Source organism: Mustela nivalis, assembly GCF_964662115.1.
Source record: "Mustela nivalis genome assembly, chromosome: 1".
Classification (NCBI taxonomy): Eukaryota; Metazoa; Chordata; class Mammalia; order Carnivora; family Mustelidae; genus Mustela; species Mustela nivalis.
The window spans coordinates 155,371,415-155,389,401 of NC_139020.1; the positions used below are offsets into that span (position 1 = coordinate 155,371,415).

The 17,987-nt window shown below is 40.7% G+C and overlaps 1 protein-coding gene across 7 annotated transcripts in view; it reads left to right on the forward strand.

Annotated features, from left to right (window-relative positions):
* Positions 1 to 6,536: 6,536 nt before the first annotated feature.
* Positions 6,537 to 17,987, forward strand: part of WDR48 (WD repeat domain 48) — a 54,340-nt gene continuing 42,889 nt past the window's right edge. Inside the window, exons 1-3 of one of the 7 annotated variants that reach the window (XM_082746278.1) lie at positions 6,537 to 6,623; positions 9,597 to 9,652; positions 10,358 to 10,414. In XM_082746278.1, coding sequence (XP_082602404.1) covers positions 6,569 to 6,623; positions 9,597 to 9,652; positions 10,358 to 10,414 — 168 coding nt within the window. In that variant the 5' untranslated portion in view covers positions 6,537 to 6,568. Of the gene's footprint in view, positions 6,624 to 9,596; positions 9,653 to 10,357; positions 10,415 to 15,752; positions 15,856 to 17,421; positions 17,557 to 17,987 lie in introns of those variants that run through there. The other 6 variants (XM_082746277.1, XM_082746280.1, XM_082746281.1 and 3 more) reach the window with 6 other exon arrangements.

The following is a 17,987-nucleotide window of genomic DNA, read 5'->3' on the forward strand; positions in this document are numbered from 1 at the left end:
GCTTTTTTTATGGGAACAAGTAGATTTCCCAAAAAGGTACTTCGGTTATGACATTTTTGCAGTAGGAAATCCATTCTAAGTTTTGATTTTGTCACCTTACAACCAGTGAAGGCCAAAATCAGGGATGATATCAATGTTTCTCTACTGCCCTCCAGTGGGAAGCTGGATGGAGGTGGTAACATTTTTGGAGTGAAAGAGACTGGTATATATTTCTACATAGGCATGTAAAAATATAGATAGAAAGAAATAAGAAGAACCAAAGGCTATTTTTCTCCCAGTATGTTCAGAAATAAGTGAACTGTTGAATGATGAGTGATTTACTACCATGCCTTCTAAGGCCACATTTAAACCCAAGGAGTTACTGACAAGACAAAATAGCACACAGTTTTTGAGGTAAACATCTTAAACATTCCGAGTCTCTATATTTACTTATATGAAATTGATTTACTTATACATACTTATGTAGGTATGATGATGTACTCTTATAAATGAAACATTCTTCTTAGTAGAAAATCATTAAAGAGTTAAAGAAAATGTATGCAGCTTCTCAATTTCTCCACGTTTCTGATTGATATCATGGCAGATTTACATTAACAAGTTTATTTAGCACATCTGTGTGAGGCTTAAAATTTGACACTTAAAATTAATTTTAATTTGACATTTTAAATTAATTTTAAGGATTTTATTTATTTCTGTGAGAGAGAGAGCACATTTAGGGAGGGGGGGGCTGTGTGGCAAAGGAGGAGGGAGAAGCAGACTCCCTGCTGAGCAGGAAGCCTGAGGCGGGACTGGATCCCAGGATCAGGAACCATGATCTGGGCTGAAGGCACAAACACTCAACTGAATGAAAAACCCAGGCACCCCAATCTGACACTTTTAAAAATTCACCTTTCAAATATCCAAATTAATGCATTAGGTACTACAAACAGTAGTAGTTGCAAACCAAGGCTCTATAGGGTTTTATGTTTGTAAACGAATTTTCAAAACTTATTAATTCATCTTAGACAACTAAAACAAAAAGCATGACAACATTTATGTCTCCTCCTGGTGACGGCAAATCTGGGATATGGTACAAAGACATACAAGGTTACCTTCACTTTGTTCAATAAATGGTTTGATCTTTGAGCCATAAAACATGAATTTAAGCATGGACAACCTTCATTTCATGGATCTTTTTCCAGGCTGTTGAGAACAAGAGAGGAAGTAAGACCAAAAGGTATGAAATTTCAAATTGGTCTGAAAACTTTAAAAGGTCATAGAGCCTACATTACATTAAACTTCTGAGACAATCTACCCTAGGAAAATATAGCACTCTGGCAATATTCCCTGAGAAGGTGACGATCAAAAATGATACCTAAAATATATTGAATATTTCCTGCATACCAGCTACTATGCTAAGATTATCTCATTTACCTTCGTAAGAACCACAATATATGTGTAACTGGAAGCACCAACCCCCAGAAAAAGATTGAATAAGAACATATCTCTTTTATTTGGAAGTAGAAGTCTTCTATAACTCTAATTTATATTTACTGCATTTTTATTTAATATGTGTGTGGATTTTTTTTTTTTTTCAGAATTCTAAAGGCAAGTGTCTCCACATCTAAGAACAATATAATAGGTGTCAAGCCTTCTTACTTTTTTTTTTTTCTTTCTTACATTTTGAATAAAGATGCCAATCTGCCCATGCAGGAAGTGCTATGAAACTGCTGAAGGAATTCTGCCAGGATAAGCCTCCTGGCAGTTACACCAGAGAAGACAAAGAATGAAAGAGCGATTGCAGAGGCTGAGGGTGAGAATATCTTTGCAGAGCTATGAAGAGGCTGTGACATTTCCTCTCCTTATGGAGGAGGGAGGATTGTACCAGTTACCTATTATTCTGTAACAAATCATCCCAAAAGGAAGGTACCTAAACAAAAAGGACTTACTACCTTAGATAGTTTCTATAGATCTGGAATTTGAGATCATGTTAGCTGAATGTGCTGGCTCAATTTCTCACAAAGTTGTAGTTCAAGATGTCATCTCACTGAGCAAACTGAGGTCACATGCCTATACTCTCACTGTAAGAAGGCTAGAAAAAGTGAGTAACCGTCTTTCTCACTTTCTGTAAGCACTGCTCATCACCACCAAGACACACTGTAGGTAATTCCCCAAACACAGAAAAAGAACCAAAATGGTGCACAGCAAAAAATAAAACCACAAAAATGTCTAACTCAAAGTCATCCCTTTGGCTGCCTAAAACTGGTACAACCACTGCTTTCAATGCTTATACTTCAAAAATACTTGCCACTTAAAATGTTGCAAATATCCTTCATCCAGTCAAAGATGCACTCACTCTATTACCCTCCAAGAAAGTCAGCCAACGTTTCATCAGTTACCACATCCGTCTGTCCATTTCTAAGTCTAAAACCTCTAGTTGATATCTAATCCTTTGCAATTTATAGGCTGAATAATCAAGTTTATGAACAATAGCACACCCTACATACAGTAGTGAAATAGAGGGCAAAGAAAGAAAATAAAAATTAAAACACATAAAAGTGCATATGATACTCATCAAGATAGGAGATTCAAGTAAAGATGCCAGCTTTCATTTCTTTCCCTGATGATGAGGACTGCACCATCCTTGGTGACTTCCTTTCTCCATCAGCCATTCTGTGTTCCCTTTGCCTTCAGCCAGTACCTTCGTTGCTTAGGGGTCTGTGTATTTGATAGAACTATCTGTTTAAAGGTATAACTGCTGGAATGCCTGGGTGGCTCAGTGGGTTAAGCCTCTGCCTGCAGCTCAGGTCATGATCTCAGGGTCCTGGGATTAAGCTCCTCATTAGGCTCTCTGCTCAGCGGGGAGCTTCCCCCACTCTCTCTGCCTGCCTCTACCTACTTGTGATCTCTCTCTCTGTCAAATAAATAAAATCTTTTAAAATAAATAAATAATAAAGGTATAACTGCAAACCTATTTCTGCTTGATGATCAGGGTGAATCACTCTAGCCAGTATCATAACCTTGTTCTTCTCCTTTTCCTTCTCTTGCCTATCCAATGACTCAAGACACACAGAATGGTTAGATAGCAGTCTCATCCCCAAATCAATGGAACCACTGCTCAGCCTGTGTTGGAATAATTCCTTTCTTTGGTAACAGACCTCTAAACCAGCAAAACCCAGAATCTCTGAGACTGGCAGTTAAGAAAAAAATAATAACCCTTTGTTCCTAAATCCATTATTTTTGCATATGGAAGCCTGATAGTTTTAAAACATATCCACAAATTCTTTGACCCTTCTCCATTAAGAAAAGGAGTCTCTGGTTGCTGGAGGGGAGTGGGGGTAGTGGGATGGGATAACCGAGTGATGGACACTGGGGAGGATATGCATTGTAATGAACACTTGGTATTATATAAGACTGATGAATCACAGTCCTGCACCCCCAAAGCAAATAATACATTATATGTCAATTAACTGAATTTAAAGAAACTTTTTTTAAAAAGAAAGAAAAGGAGTTTCCTTTGACATAACTATCCTTAGTAACTAAGTCCTAATGAACCAATGTGATTTTGAAGTGACACTGCAGGACTTCCATTGTTGGTTTAGAAAGGCATTACAGTTCCCATCCAGATTTCTCTCTCTGGGGATTTTTTGCCCTTGGAACCCAGCTACCATGTTGTGAGGAACCAAACAGCACTGTGAAAAGGCCAGAAGTAGGTGTTCTGGCTGCAGACTAAGCATCAGTCCCCAGACACGTGAAAAAGTGAAACTTTAGATGATTTTAGCCCCCAATTTTTTGGCTGCCCCAGCTGGCACCAAGTGGACAGTAGAACAGAGATAAACTGTCCTCATTGCATCCTGCAGAAGTTATGGATTTGAAAGCAAAGTAAATGTTGCAGTTGTTTTAAACCACTAAGTTTTGGAGGTAGCTATACAACAATTGACAGCAAGGACATGAACGAAAAGTCCTAACTATTGGACACCAGTTCAAAGCATTTGCTGCAAAAAGGGTTATCTCCCAGAAGGCATCATAACTAAGTCTTCAGTAAGACATGTGCTTCTTGGTGACACACGATACAATTAGACCAATGAACTCTATGGGCAGTAGCCCACTGCATCACTTCTTTCATTACAGGGTGAGTTTTTTGGTCAGAAGCTACATGGTGTCAGATGCAATGACTATGTACAAAACATTCAATAATGATGGTGGTACTGACAGCATCACAGGAAGCAGGAAAGCAAATCTAAATCTAGAGTAAGCAATTTCAGAGAGGAAAATAACTATTCTCTCTCATTGACTGGGTTGGGTCAAAGGAATTGACTTGCCTCTGAGTGGCTGGTTGGTCCTCCTGGAGCAGGGCATATCTCACCAACTCAGAAATGGTCAATGCTGCTGGCAACCTGAACACTAAACAGTGGTTTGGTGATCCCAGGCATAGCTCCAGTCCTGCTATCATTTCCATTTCATTCATGATTCCATTGAGTAAGCACTGAGCCCGGAAAAGGAAAAGGAGGCTGAGTTTCCTCCATAAAGCAGTTCATTTCATCTATTTGATTCATAAGATTCATTCTGCTAGGTCCATTAGCATATCCCCTCCCAAATATTCCTTGTCACCAGCTCTCCAGTCTTGCTCTTTCCAATGTCATTGACCACTGGGCAAAACAATTAGCTTTGTACTATGAATTATTACCCAAGGCCAATTCTCCTTTCAGGAAAAGTGAACTTCTAGACATACTGCTGGACACTCTGCACATTAAAAGGACGTCATGACTTCAGTGTTCTTCAGGTGCAAAGTGGGACCCAACAATCTTACAAGGCATTTCTGGCAGGTACCACCATATCGTCCAGAGCAACAAACCTGAGCAATGCCTGGCACATCATGGGTACCCAACGGACATTTGTTGAATCATTCTTCAAAAATGCAGATCGTAACTAACTAAAACTTAAACATTTGGAAGAAAAAAATGTAGATCATTTCCCTTCCTCCTCTGTTTAAACTCCTTCAACAGCTTGCTATTGCTCTAAAAGACCCTGCTGGGTATAACCTCTGCCTTTTCCATCCTCTTGTTCTCTGAACTCAAAGCATTGGTCCTCAATTCTTGGAATATTCCATGCTCTCTCCCGCCACAAGACTTTTGTTTGGACTGTATCCTCTCCTTGTCAAGTTAACTCCATCCTCACGTCTTGACTCAAGGATTCTTTCCTGTCTTTTAACTATTTTTCTTCATTATAATTAACTCCGTATTTATTTACGTGTTTAATTAAATTTCTGCCTTACCCTGGGACTCTAAGAATGTCAGGATTATGAGCACTCACCACTGGATCTCCAGCACCTAATATATTGCCTGGCACTTAACAGTGCTAAATAATATTTTGCTGAATGAACACATAAATAAATGAATGTATGTGTCTGTACTAAAATGCAGCATATGTAATTTATCTCCAAGTTATCACTGCCAGTTTTGCTTAAGAAGCTTTCTGTTATCAATTCCTACTCCTTAAATTCACATTTCTTTATTAATTTAAAAAGGCATTTGTCTAGACAAAAACTTTCCTAAGCATCGTTCTATAATAGAACTACGCAACAGAAATATGTGAGCTACATATAACTTCAAATATACTATCAGTCACATTATAAGAACTGAAAAGAATTAATTTTACTATTTTACTTAACCAGTATTTCCAAGACACCGTTTCAATGTGAGATAGATATAAAAAAATTGATGGAATATTTTACATTCTTTTATTTATCCTATCTTTGAAATTTGGTGGGTATTTTAGTTTCATTGTATCTTGGTTTGAACTAGCTTCATTTCAAGTGCTCAGTACGGGACAGTGCAGTTCTTTAGAACTCACTTTCACAAGGAGTCTGACCATCCTCAGCACCTAAATTCGTGCCAGGAAAGCGTCCTCGGGTCGAACTTTCATCCAGAAGATCTAACTGTTCCAGTATAAGAGATGATTTAAACCAGATACAAGAGTGAGCCCCAACTCCTTCAGGATTCATTTAGAAAGGTGTCTCTAGAAACAATTTTAATGTTCATCTTCCTATAACATCTTTTTATGTCTTATTTAACTAGAAACTTTGCTCCTCCTGAAGTTATGGGCCACCTTCTTTGCCGACCTTTAATTTCTCCTCCTTCAAAGCCAATTTATAATTCTCCATTTTTAGGTTCTTCATGGCAAATAGGTCCGTTCCCTTGGCTGCTGAGGAAAGTTGGGGCGGTGTGGGGGTGTCTGTCGAAACCTCCCATGTTCAGTACTCATTCTTTGGGCCTCTTCGTTATGCCTGCTTGGACCTCTGGAGGTGGCCGCCCAGAGAGCAGCCCAAATCATGGTTTAAGGCCCAGAGCTGGAGTTGGATTGCTCCTTCGGTTCAAAAAGCAGCTCTCTGTCTGCCAGCACTATACGCACACAACGGTTTTTAGATGCTTTAACCTCACCAGAGAGCCACTGCCCAGAAAAACAAACAGCATTAGCTAGCGATAGACAAGCGCTACCTCGGCTTCACCACCTGCCCTTGGCTAAAGAGGAAGGGGCGGGACATCCGCCCTGCCCGAGACTCTTCCGGAAGTGACGTAGGAGTGTCAACATGCAAGATGGCGGCCCATCACCGGCAGAACACGGCAGGGCGGAGGAAAGTGCAGGTATGGGAGTCCCGCTCCTCGACCTCCAGGGCGTGGCCTGCGGCCCCGAGCCCACCTGCAGCAAGGAGATGCCTCGGGCCGCGGTCGTTCAGGGTAGCGGCTTGGGGTGAGCGGGACAGGGCGCGGCCGGCGGCGAGGGGTGGGGCCGCGGCGCTAACGGCTTGAGGAAGGGGCGGGGGGCGGTTGACTGGGCCCTCCTGGCCCAGTCCCGGGACTCTGGGGTGCGCGGTTTGGAGCTCAGGCCTGTAAGACTCTAGCTGTCTCGTAGGCTTGGGCTTGCTGGATCTGGAAGGGCTTGTTTCCCACCCACCTGGCTCCCTCTTCCCTTGCTTTTCATCAAAACGCTTTGCCCTATCCTGTCTGAGCCGAGGCCTGCGGGCACTTCCTCGGCGGGCGGCTGCGGAATAGGCCTGTGCGGGGGCGTGGCGGGGGAGCGGGGCGCAGATGACCCTGAGGGGTCTCTGGGGAGGATTCTGCACTTGGGAGCCCTCTGCCTTTTTATGTTTTTGTTTTTGCGGAAGCTTTGTTTCTGCTCAGGTGGAAACGACGTGGAAGTGTGCAGGTGTTAGTGGGAAATTATAATTTTTCTTCATTTCTTCATCTTCATAGTGCATCCTCAAATCTTTTTTCCCGGTTCTAATGATTTATTATTCAGGGTTAAAGAGTTATCTGACCCTTTCGTGTGTTCTTTATTCCTTCGTGAATGCACTCTTATTTTGGGTACAATTAAGAGTTACCGCTCTCCATTATTTTCAGCTGTACAAGGAGTAAAAGGCCCTATGGCAAGTGTTTGACTACAGGTATATTGTATATAGGAGTGACGATTTCTGCGCTTATTCATTAAACGTTTACTGAGCACTTAATTTAGTCCTAAAGATGTGCAAAAAATTGAGACAGTATGGGACATAAGTAATAACCAAGATCTCTTTATGAACTACGTTATATGTAGTTCTGCAGATTGAAAGCGATTGTTTAATAGGTAAATAGGACAAAGTGATCCTTTAGGAAGGTAACCCCAGCAGTCGCTGTAGGCCATTGTCTTCTGGGCAGTTCACTTGTTTTATTTGTCTCATTGATTCACTACAATGACCTGAGTATTCACTAGATGTCTCTGAGTGATATCTCTGAATTGAGTGAAATTAATGGGAATCTAAAATAACTTACCTTGTTAGGTGATTTTTAAGTGCATCAGTAACAGGATTTAAGTAACCCCAGCATTCAAGCTAGGTGGGTGAAAATGTGTGCTGTGGACTAAAATGTAACTCAAAATTGTCTTAATTGTGTTCTAGACACTAGAGTGGTACACTTCTTAGGGTAGTGAGGCGAGTTAATCAGGCATCTGTTTCTTGCATTTAAATGTAAAAGGCCATTTAAAAGTATAAGATGAAGAAATAAAAATTCGCCACAATGTGTGTGGAAAAATTGAGTCTTTTAATAAGCTGAATGTGAGCCATCGCATGCTGAATGAGGGAGATAATTCATTCTTTGCCGGTCATAATACAAAACTACAGTTTGGGGTTCAGCACTTATTTATCTTGTTCTTGATAGGTCTAGCAGTCAGATTGGTGAAGTAACCTGAAACTATTTCCTATAAAGAGCTCAAAAGAAGGAAGATTAGCCTGCTGAAGAGAAGATTTAGTGAATCTTGTTAGTTGCTTTCAGAATTTGTCCCCAAGATATAGAACCAATGTGAGAAGCTACAGAGATTGTATCTCATTGTGAGGGAGAACTTTTGTTTTTGGCAGGTTTTTTTCAAACTATTCTCTGAGCACTTTTGGCATGTTGGGCTGCATGATTCTTTATTCTTTACTGGGGGTGGGGGGCGGTCCTATGCATTATAAGTTGTTTGCATCATCTTGGCTTCTGTCTACTAGATGTTAGCATCCCTCCAGTGTTGACAACCAAAATTAACTAGATACTTTGAAATGTTCGTGGGAGGTTGAAAACCAGTGTTCTATATCTCTTTGTGCATGTGTACCCAATTTACTTGATTATTTTTAAATTCTGAACAAAATCATAGTATTTGTTGTTCAGTGTCCTGCTGTTTGGCAAAATTTTAAATAACATTCCCATTGACCCAGCAATTCCAAGTCTAAAAAATTGTTTTACAAAAGTGCAAATGAGGGGCGGCTGGGTGGCTCAGTTGGTTTAAGTGTCTGCTCAGATCAGGATCCCAGGGTCCTGGGATTGAGCCTTGCTTCGGGGCTCCGTGAATCTGCTTCTCTCCCTCCCTCTTTCTCTTTCTCTCTCCCTCCCTCTTTATCTCTCTCTCTCTCCCTCCCTCCCTCCCTCTCTCTCCCAGTGCTCCTACCCTGGCTCATGTTTCTCTGGCTCTTTAATTAATTAATTTAAATTAATTTAAAAAATTTTAAATAGTTTAATTTTTTAAAAAGTTTAATTCTTAAAAAAACAGCTTTCTCTAGTTGTGCAAGAGTGTTTATTTTAAGAATGCTGTTATTGTGAAAAAACTTAATGTCCATCAGTAGTCACTTAGCAGATAAATACACTTACCTAGTGGATTAATTTGCAGTTGTTAAAAAGATAAGCTTGATCCATATTATTAAAAAGGAAAGATGTCCAGAAGTCAGAAAAGCAAGTCAACATAACATAGTCCCATTTCCACAAAGGAGATAATGTGTTTTAAACGTCTGGAAGGCTATTAACAGTGATTATCTCTAGTATTAGGTTATGTGATTATGGATAAGACAGGAAATGGGATATCTTTTAAAATATATGTTAATATATATTTTTGAGCTTATTACAAAATTTTTGTTTTTATGAATAAAATCTCTCCATTTTGGAAAAAGTGTATATGCCTACCTAAAGATTTTTGCTTCTTGGCTGTCTTGTAGCAAGAGGCAGTAGCCCTGAGCTTCATTATTAAGTTGTAGGCCAAAAAGAACCCTTGAGACTTATAATACTGATAAATAACCAGTGGAGAGGGGTCCAAACATTACTGCTTATTAATTATAGACATAATGAAGAATGAACACATGTCCTACCATCTTCGACTTCTAAGCAGCCTGAAGGTGAGTATGAGGGGGAGGGTGGATTTGTGATTGGCAGAAACATGATCAGACAGTCAAATGTATGAATTCAGATATATGATGCAGATTTTTTCCTGATAATCAAGGTACCAAGCAAGTATTTTCATTCCCTGGTGGTCCCTTACTGTTATTATTTTCTGACAACTAGAGTCTATTGGTTGACTCAAACTCTTTTTCTCTCACTCTCCCACTTCCTCCCTCTCCCTCTCTCCCTCTCTCCATCACAATGGACTCTTCCCTCATTTGCTTCAGAATTCTTGAAATGAGGTTATCAGTGCTCATCCTATTCAGGAGCAGCAACCATGCCCTAGTATCCAGTGATGTTTTAAGTATATACATACTTGGCCTTCCATAACAGGATTCTTTTCCTTGGAAATGACCCCCAAATCCAAATTAACCAGGCTCACATAATAAAAGACATGTGTTGGCTCAGGTAAATGAAATATCAAGAGGTAATGCTGGTTTCATGCAAATCTTGACTCTAACCTAAGAAATGTTGTAATGTCAGCTTTACCATTGCGCTGCTGCTGAGTTCTTTTCCATTCCCAAAATCGCAGCTCTAAGCCTTCACTCTATTGGAGGGGGGTGAGGGGGCAGGAATGGGCTGTCCCATCCCAGTTCTTCTGTCCTTTCACACAGTGTTCAAGGCTTCAGTCTCTTAAGTAGCTCCTGTAAATTTTCTTCTAGGATTTGCTTGCCTTGAGGAGAAGAAATGGGGAATGCATGGAGAGGCAGCCAACAAAGGTTTCTTCTATTAGTACTTACCTTTTTTCTCTGCCAAATATTTAGTTATTCCAGACCTATTCAGAACTCAGTGTGGGTCTTTATTTTTGATTCTGAGTCCCAGTTTCGGGTTGGTTGTTTAATCTTTGAGACTTTTTTTTTTAAAGGAAGTAAAGTGATGCCAAATCCTGACTTCTCAAGGAAAGACCTTTACAAATTAGCTGTATGTCCAAGATGAATTACTTTTTATGTAGGATGGGTAGTAGAACAAATTATAACAATGTGACAGCCATTGGAACAGAGGTCAGTAAACTTTTTCTCTAAGGGGTCAGATGGTAAGTATTTTAGGCCTTGCAGGCCATTTTACTGCATTATAACTACTCAACTCTGCCATTATAATGTGAAAGCAGCCATAGACAACACCTAGATGAATAGATGTGGCTGTGTTCCAATAAAAAGTTTGTTTACAGAAACAGGCTTTAGCCCGGATTAGGACCATGGGTAGTTTTTTACTAACCCCTAGAGGAGTTTTACCAACACGCCCTGACTACAAGTCACGCTAGAAGATGTCCTATTTTTATCTGCAAGAGTGCTTTTTAGAATAGTTTTGAAAATTGGCACTCTTGAAACTAGGTACAAGAAGGAAGTAATGGGCCACAGAATTGAACAGGGAAAACAGATGTGGGAATTACTGCTATCTGGCTAATTTTTCTTGGCCAGATTTAGTCTGATTTAACCTGATAGCTGGAAGTAGCCTTACACTAAAAAACTGTGTGATTCCACTTGTAGAATGTTATAGAATAGACAGAATTAATCTGTTTTGAAAAAAGTCAGATCTAGGTTGCCTAGGAATGGGTGTAGAGGTTGGGAAGCAGAGGAGGACACATTTTAGGGTGGTAATAATGTTCTTTATGTCTTGGGTAGGGGTTTGTATTAAACAGATCCATACATTTGTTAGAAGTATCTGTATACACATAAGATTTCTACTTTTCATTATATGTAAATTTTACCTTAAAAGAAAGCTGTTTTTTAAAAAAGCCACAAATAAATAATGAACTTTAGATGATGATATACAAGTTGAAGTATTTAGGGGGAAGTGGTATTGATGTGCAACTTATTTTGAAAGGCATTGAAAGTAATAGATCAAGTGGTTGGATGGGTATGAGATAAACAAATACAATGTTAATTGTAGAATAGATGTGGGTATACAGACATTTGCCATGTAACTTTTTCAACTTTGAAATTTTTGTAGTATAATGTTGGATGAAAATAAGCTTTAAATGTTAAAAAATGGTTAGTGATAAGCAGCAGCAGGAGGGGGAAGTGAAATTTTAAGTGTGGTGGCCAGAAAAGGATTTGCTGAGAAGTTGACTCTTGAGTAAGGATCTGAAGGAAATGAGATTGCCATCTGGAAGAACATTCCAGTGAGAACATCAGATGTAAAAGTCCTGATTGGGAATGTACCTGGCTTATTTGTGGAATGCTAATGAATCCTTTGTGGCTAGTATGGAGTCAGTGAGGAAAGAGGAGCAGGAGATGAAATCAGAGAGCCAGATCTTTTAGAGCCCTATCGGTCATAGGAAGGGCTTTGGCTTTTGCTCTTGAATGAGATGGAAAGCAATTGGTGAACTTGGAGCAGAGGAATATATACAATATATGCATGTTTTAATAGGACCAGCCTGGCTGCTGTATTTAGAACAAAATGAAGATGAGCAAGGGCAGAGCAGGGGGACAGTAGCTATTTAAGAAATCCAGATAATAGTGCTCCATGAAGGGTGGTGAGAAGAAGTTACATTTTGGAAGACTAGACTCACTGACAGGATGTGAGATGAGACAAACTGAAGTAGTGCTGGCGCCAAGGTTTTTGGTCTGAGTGACTGAAAGAACGGAGTTGCCATTAATGCCCATCAGTGAGAGAGACTACAGGAAAAGCTAGTTTGGAGAGGAGTGTTGGTTTGGACAATGCCACAATTAAGATGCCTGTTAGACATCCAAGTGGAGGTAAGTCAGGGCACACTGTTGGAGAGTAGGGAGTGGAGCAGGCTGGAGAAATAGCCCAAAGTCTTCTTTTGTGAGCCTGAAATGCTTTATCTTTTAAGGTGTTTATTTATTTATTTGGCGGAGAGAGAACGCAAATAAGCGGGGGGGTGGGGGGGACAGACAGGCAGAGGGAGAGGGAGAAGCAGGCTCCCCACTGAGCAGGGGGCCCAATGGGGGCTTGATCCCAGGCTCACTCCTACGACTCTAGGATCATGACTGAGCCCAAGGCAGCTGCTTAACGGATTGAACTACCCAGGCACCCCAAGCCTGAAATGCTTTGAAGTATCCCTTGTTTGCTTAAAAAGTTTGTGAATTTTGTACTTATTCCGTGATATAGCATATTTGTTTTCATATAAAAAATTGCCACTGTGATTGGCAGAATTCCCCCTGCCCCCCAGCAAATGCCCATGCCTATTCCTTGGAAGTTGTGAATATGTTATATTGCATGATAAAAAGAACTTCACAGATGTAATTAAGGTTACCGACCTTAATGGGGTATCCTGGATTATCCCAGTAGACCCAATTTAATCATGTGAACTCTTAAATGCAGAGTGTATTCTCACAGTGGACACAGAAGTCAGAGAGATTTGAGGCACTAAAGGGACCCTCTATAGGAGAGGGCACAAAGAAAGTAGGAGAATGACTGCATGCAGCCTATAGGAGCAAAGATAGACCCCTGGCTGACAGCCAGCAAGGAAACAGGACCTTCAACTTCTCTTAAACAGCCAGCAAGGAAACATACGGCTTGAATGAGCTTGGAGGCCAACTCTCCTAGAGCCTCTGAGAAGGAACACAGACCCACCAGTCAACTCTTGTCCATATTGGCCTTGTGAGAGCAGAGGACCCTCCCTAGCTCAGTATGGACTTCTGACCTTCAGAATTGTGAAATAATAAATGGGAGTTGTTTGAAGCCACTAAATTTGTGGTAATTTATTATGTCAGGAGCAGAAAACTAATCTGATTATCATGAAATTAATCAAGGATAGTTTTTCTCCTGATTGCCGCTACCCTCCTGCATATTACCAATAATTCAGGGCTATTTAAACTTGAAATGCAGAGACAGATCACATGAAGTTTAGTGGATCGTCCCCATTATCTGATTTCTTTATTTTGGGTCCCAGATAATTGTTGGAGAAATTAATCAAACAGTGCTTACTAAGCCAGTTACAAATACTTAAGAGTGTAACCTAACTGGATAATTGCTGCTGGGGCACTACCATATTCTTTTCCTTGTTCGTCCCTTTACATGTTTCTTCTAAAATGCATAGCTCCTACCAAAGGTCTGGCTTCCCATCCCTTGCAGAGTTCTTAAAGTACCCTCTGCTCTTCCCCATGCCCCCACTTTTTAAGCAATTTTAAATGGTCAGATATGACTCTTCATCTCTGCATTTGCCTATACCCTTGACTGTCTAAATAAGGTTTTTCCAGGACTTTGCTCACTCATTCATTACTACCATCTCCAGCACCTTCTGCTTTTCTTTTTCCTTTTCTTTCATCTCTTCTGCCTTCAAAGCTTACCTACATCTTGGGGTGGGGTTGGGGGAGGTGGGGAGTGGCAGCAGATTTCACTTAACTTGCTATGACTTCTCTTATATTCTTTCCACGCTAGATTGAAAGCTCCAGGGCTACCTGGATGGCTCAGTTGGTTAAGGGTCTGCCTTCAGCTGAGGTCATGATCTAAAGGGTCTTAGGATCAAGCCACGTGTCAGGCTCCCAGCTTAATTAGAAGGCTGCTTCTCCCTCTCCTTCTGCTCCTCCACCCTGCTCATGTGCACACTCTCCCTGTCTCTCTCTCTCTCTCTCAAATAAAGAAATGTCTTAAAAAATAAATAAAAGATTGAAAGCTCCAGGAAGCCTTCTATGCTCACTCACAAAATCCTCAGTGTTTAGAATTGAGCCTAGACACTGGTGGATGCTTCATCAATATTTGTTGAAAGAACTGCATCCTGTTTTTCTTTTATCTACAGCCATTTATTTTATTTTATTTACTTATTTGAGGGAGAGAGTGAGAGAGGACACAGAGGAAGAGGGAAAAGCAGACTCCCCTGCCAAGCAGGGATCCCAGTGCGGGGCTTGATCCCAAGACCCTGGGATTATGACCTGAGTGGAAGGCAGATACTTAACTGACTGAACCTCCCAGGTGCCCCAATTTTTTTTTTAAAGATTTTATTTATTTATCTGACAGAGATCACAAGGAGGCAGAGAGGCAGGCAGAGAGAAAAAGAGGGAAGCAGGCTCCCCACTGAGCAGAGAGCCCAATGCGGGGCTCAATCCCAGGACCCTGGGATCATGACCTGAGCCTAAGGCAGAGGCTTTAACCTACTGAGCCACCCAGGCGCCCCCAGGTGCCCCAGTTTTTTTTCTTTAACAATACGTTTTTAGGGGCACCAGGTTGGCTCAGTCGGGTAAGTGTCCAGCTTTTGATTTCAGCTCAGGTCATAATCTCAGGGTTGTGAGATCAGACCCCTCACTGGGCTCCAGGTTGGGTGTAGAGCCTGCTTGGGATTCTCTCTCTTCCTTTCCCTCTGCCCCTCCCCCCACCCTTGTGCGCTCTCTCTCTCTCAAACTAAGTTCTTAATGTGATATGTCTTAGAATATACCAGCATATACAATTCATTTTTTTTTTGAAGATTTTATTTATTTGAAAGAGCGTGCACATGAGAGAGACGACACAAGCAGGGGTTGCAGCAGAGGGAGAGGGAGAAGCAGGCCCCTGGCTGAGCAGGGAGCCCAACATAGTGGTGGATCCCAGGACACTGGGATCATGACCTGAGCTGAAGGCAGGTGCCCAGCCAACTGAGCCACCCAGGCACCCCTCATTTTCATTCTTTGATGACCACTTAGAATGGATAATTTATCTAGTTATTTCCTTTTTGAAGATACTATTGTTGATTTGTCCATCATACTAAAATTTACTAAAAAAAATTCATAACAGTTAAAAAATAATAAAGGAAGTCTTACAAAAGTAAACAAAAGGACAAAGATCCATAATATAGAATGCATAAAAGATGTAGGAACATTTTGGAAGTTCCAGCATCTGATCAATGGGGGTTTGAGAAGGAGCAGAGAAACCAGATTATTAGTGACATCATACAAGAAAGTTTTCGAGAGCTGAAGTGCCACAATCTTGTAGATTGAAAGGGCTTTCTTAGTGCATAGCAAAATTGATAAAAGGACCAAAAAATAAATAAGTAAAGCAGCAAAAAAATAGAGAAGATCCTAAACACTTAGGAGTGAGGAGAGTGGGCAGGTGGCAGTACAGGTAACAATGAAAATGAGATCACTTTAGAATGAAATGAAACAGAATGCCGTTGAATTCAGTAACAATGCTGCATGCTGGATTGGAAGTTGGAGCCGGGGCTTCCAGAAGCAGAGGGGTTTTTCTACATGGACTTCTTCACCCTGCCAAATCAAATGTAGAGGTAAAGACCTTTTTAGGCTTGTAAGGACTAAAATAACCTCCCATGCAGCTTTTACTGTGTTAGTTTCTTAAGGTGCTGGGAATGGGCTTCAGCAAAACTGGAGAGTGAAGACAGAAGAAAGGAGACATTGTAACTCAGGAAACAATGGCTTGAACCCAGCCTACCCTAGAAGAGCAGTAAAGGAAAGCATCCAAGGTGCCAGCTGTGCCAGCGGACAGAGAGGGCAGGTAGCCTGGGCCAGAGTGAGGGGATGTGTGTTTCTGAGAGATTTCTGGGTAAAGCGGGGTAATCTGGGCTTTTGCTCTAATATCTAACATGGTGCTGCAATGACAGGGAGTTGAAATTAAAAGTAGAGGAAAGCACTGAAGAAGGGTAGAAAGGGAGAACACCAGGGAAAACAAAAAGCTAAGAAAAAAAAATGTATTCTTGGTACAGTTCTTGGCCAGTCAGTAGACAGCAATTACAAAGGTGAACAGTGTAGCTAGTGCTAGTGATGCATTCACCTGAAAATCGTGGTACATTTATATCATAAGAGTAGAGGGAGGAGTTACTGAGGGGAGTCACTATCCCTGCCTGCCATAGCCTGAATAAACAGATAATGTCTAAAATGGGTAAGCCAGAAGGTTGTAGGATAAGCACAATATTTTGAGAAAGGGGGTAACTCTGCAGAGCAACCAAGAGTTGAAATGAGTTACCCCAAGGAATTAAGACTGGGTATAAGGAGTCTTACCTGGACAACAGGATTTTCATCAGAGTCTTTCAATACTACGGTATTTGATCTTCTGAATATAGGCAAGAATTACTTGGACAGAAATTATACATTCAAAAAACTAACTAATATGTGTCTGTCATAAAACATTCATACCATACAAAAAAGCCACGAGTGAATGACAGTCACCGTAATTCCATCACTTGGGAGTAACTACTGATAGTTTTATGTTTGGAAGGATATACATATCATATACATATCATATACTACTGATAGTTTTATGTATGTATATCCTTCCAAACTTATTGTTTTAAAATACACATTTAATATTCTGCAACATGTTTATAATATTTATTTTTCACTCCTCTGTTGGACGTATTTCACTATAAAAAAAACACATCATGGCTTTCTTCCCATGTTGGTTAGTCTGTATCTGCGTCAACATTTTTAATGACTAAATAGCATTCTCTTTTAAAAGGTGTGTGCCAAAATTTACCCAACTAGGATACTTCTAATTCTTTGCCATTTCTAATCACACATCTGTAGCAGATACCCTTGAAGAGGTAAGCCTGGATTTGTTTTGCTGAGAATTACTTTCCACCTGGAATGAGGACCTAACAATCATGTTGTTACTTTCTGACCATTTCCCACTGGACCAATCAGATAATCTGCTAGAAATTTGAACTTTAAGATTCCTATGTGCAACATAGTCTCCACTATGAAATGTGCCTTGGAGCCTCAAAGAAGAAGAGATTAAAAGAGGTTGAAATTGACAATGAAGCTGTCTTGGTTCTGATGGCTTTCCAGTGTCTGATTCATGCAACAATATTTATTGTGTCTTTTATGTGCCAGACACTATAATGAGGTACAGTGATAGAAGGCACAAGGCTGACAAGTTCCTTACCCTCTTGAAGCTTTTATTCTAAAGGAGAAGATACAACAAAAAAAGGGAAATACAGAGAGTGGTAAGAACCATGCAAGAAATAAATAGGGTAAGTGATGGAGGAAGGAGATCAGGGGATGCCTTTCAGAAGAGGTGACTTTTCTGCTAAGATCTGAAGGGCCAGGATGAGCCAGACCAGATAAAAGCCGGGGGAGGGTATTCCTTGGGGGTTTATAGAGATGGGGGATGTTCTTGGCACAGGGAACAATTCATACTGAAGCCCTGGTATGGGTGGGCTTGATGTGTTTGAGGAACAGAACAGAGTTTGGGGTAACTCTCATGAAAGAAGCCGAGGGGAGTGAGTTTGAAGTGAGTGTGAAGATGCAGGATCCAAAGCATGTGAGGAGTTTGGATTCTTAATGCTGTGAAAAACCTTTGGAAGATTGCAGCAGAGAAGTGTCATGATTTTATTTTTAAAATGTCATATTTTTAAATATTTTTATAGTCATGACCATATTTCCTGCCCTTGGGCCCTTGTAT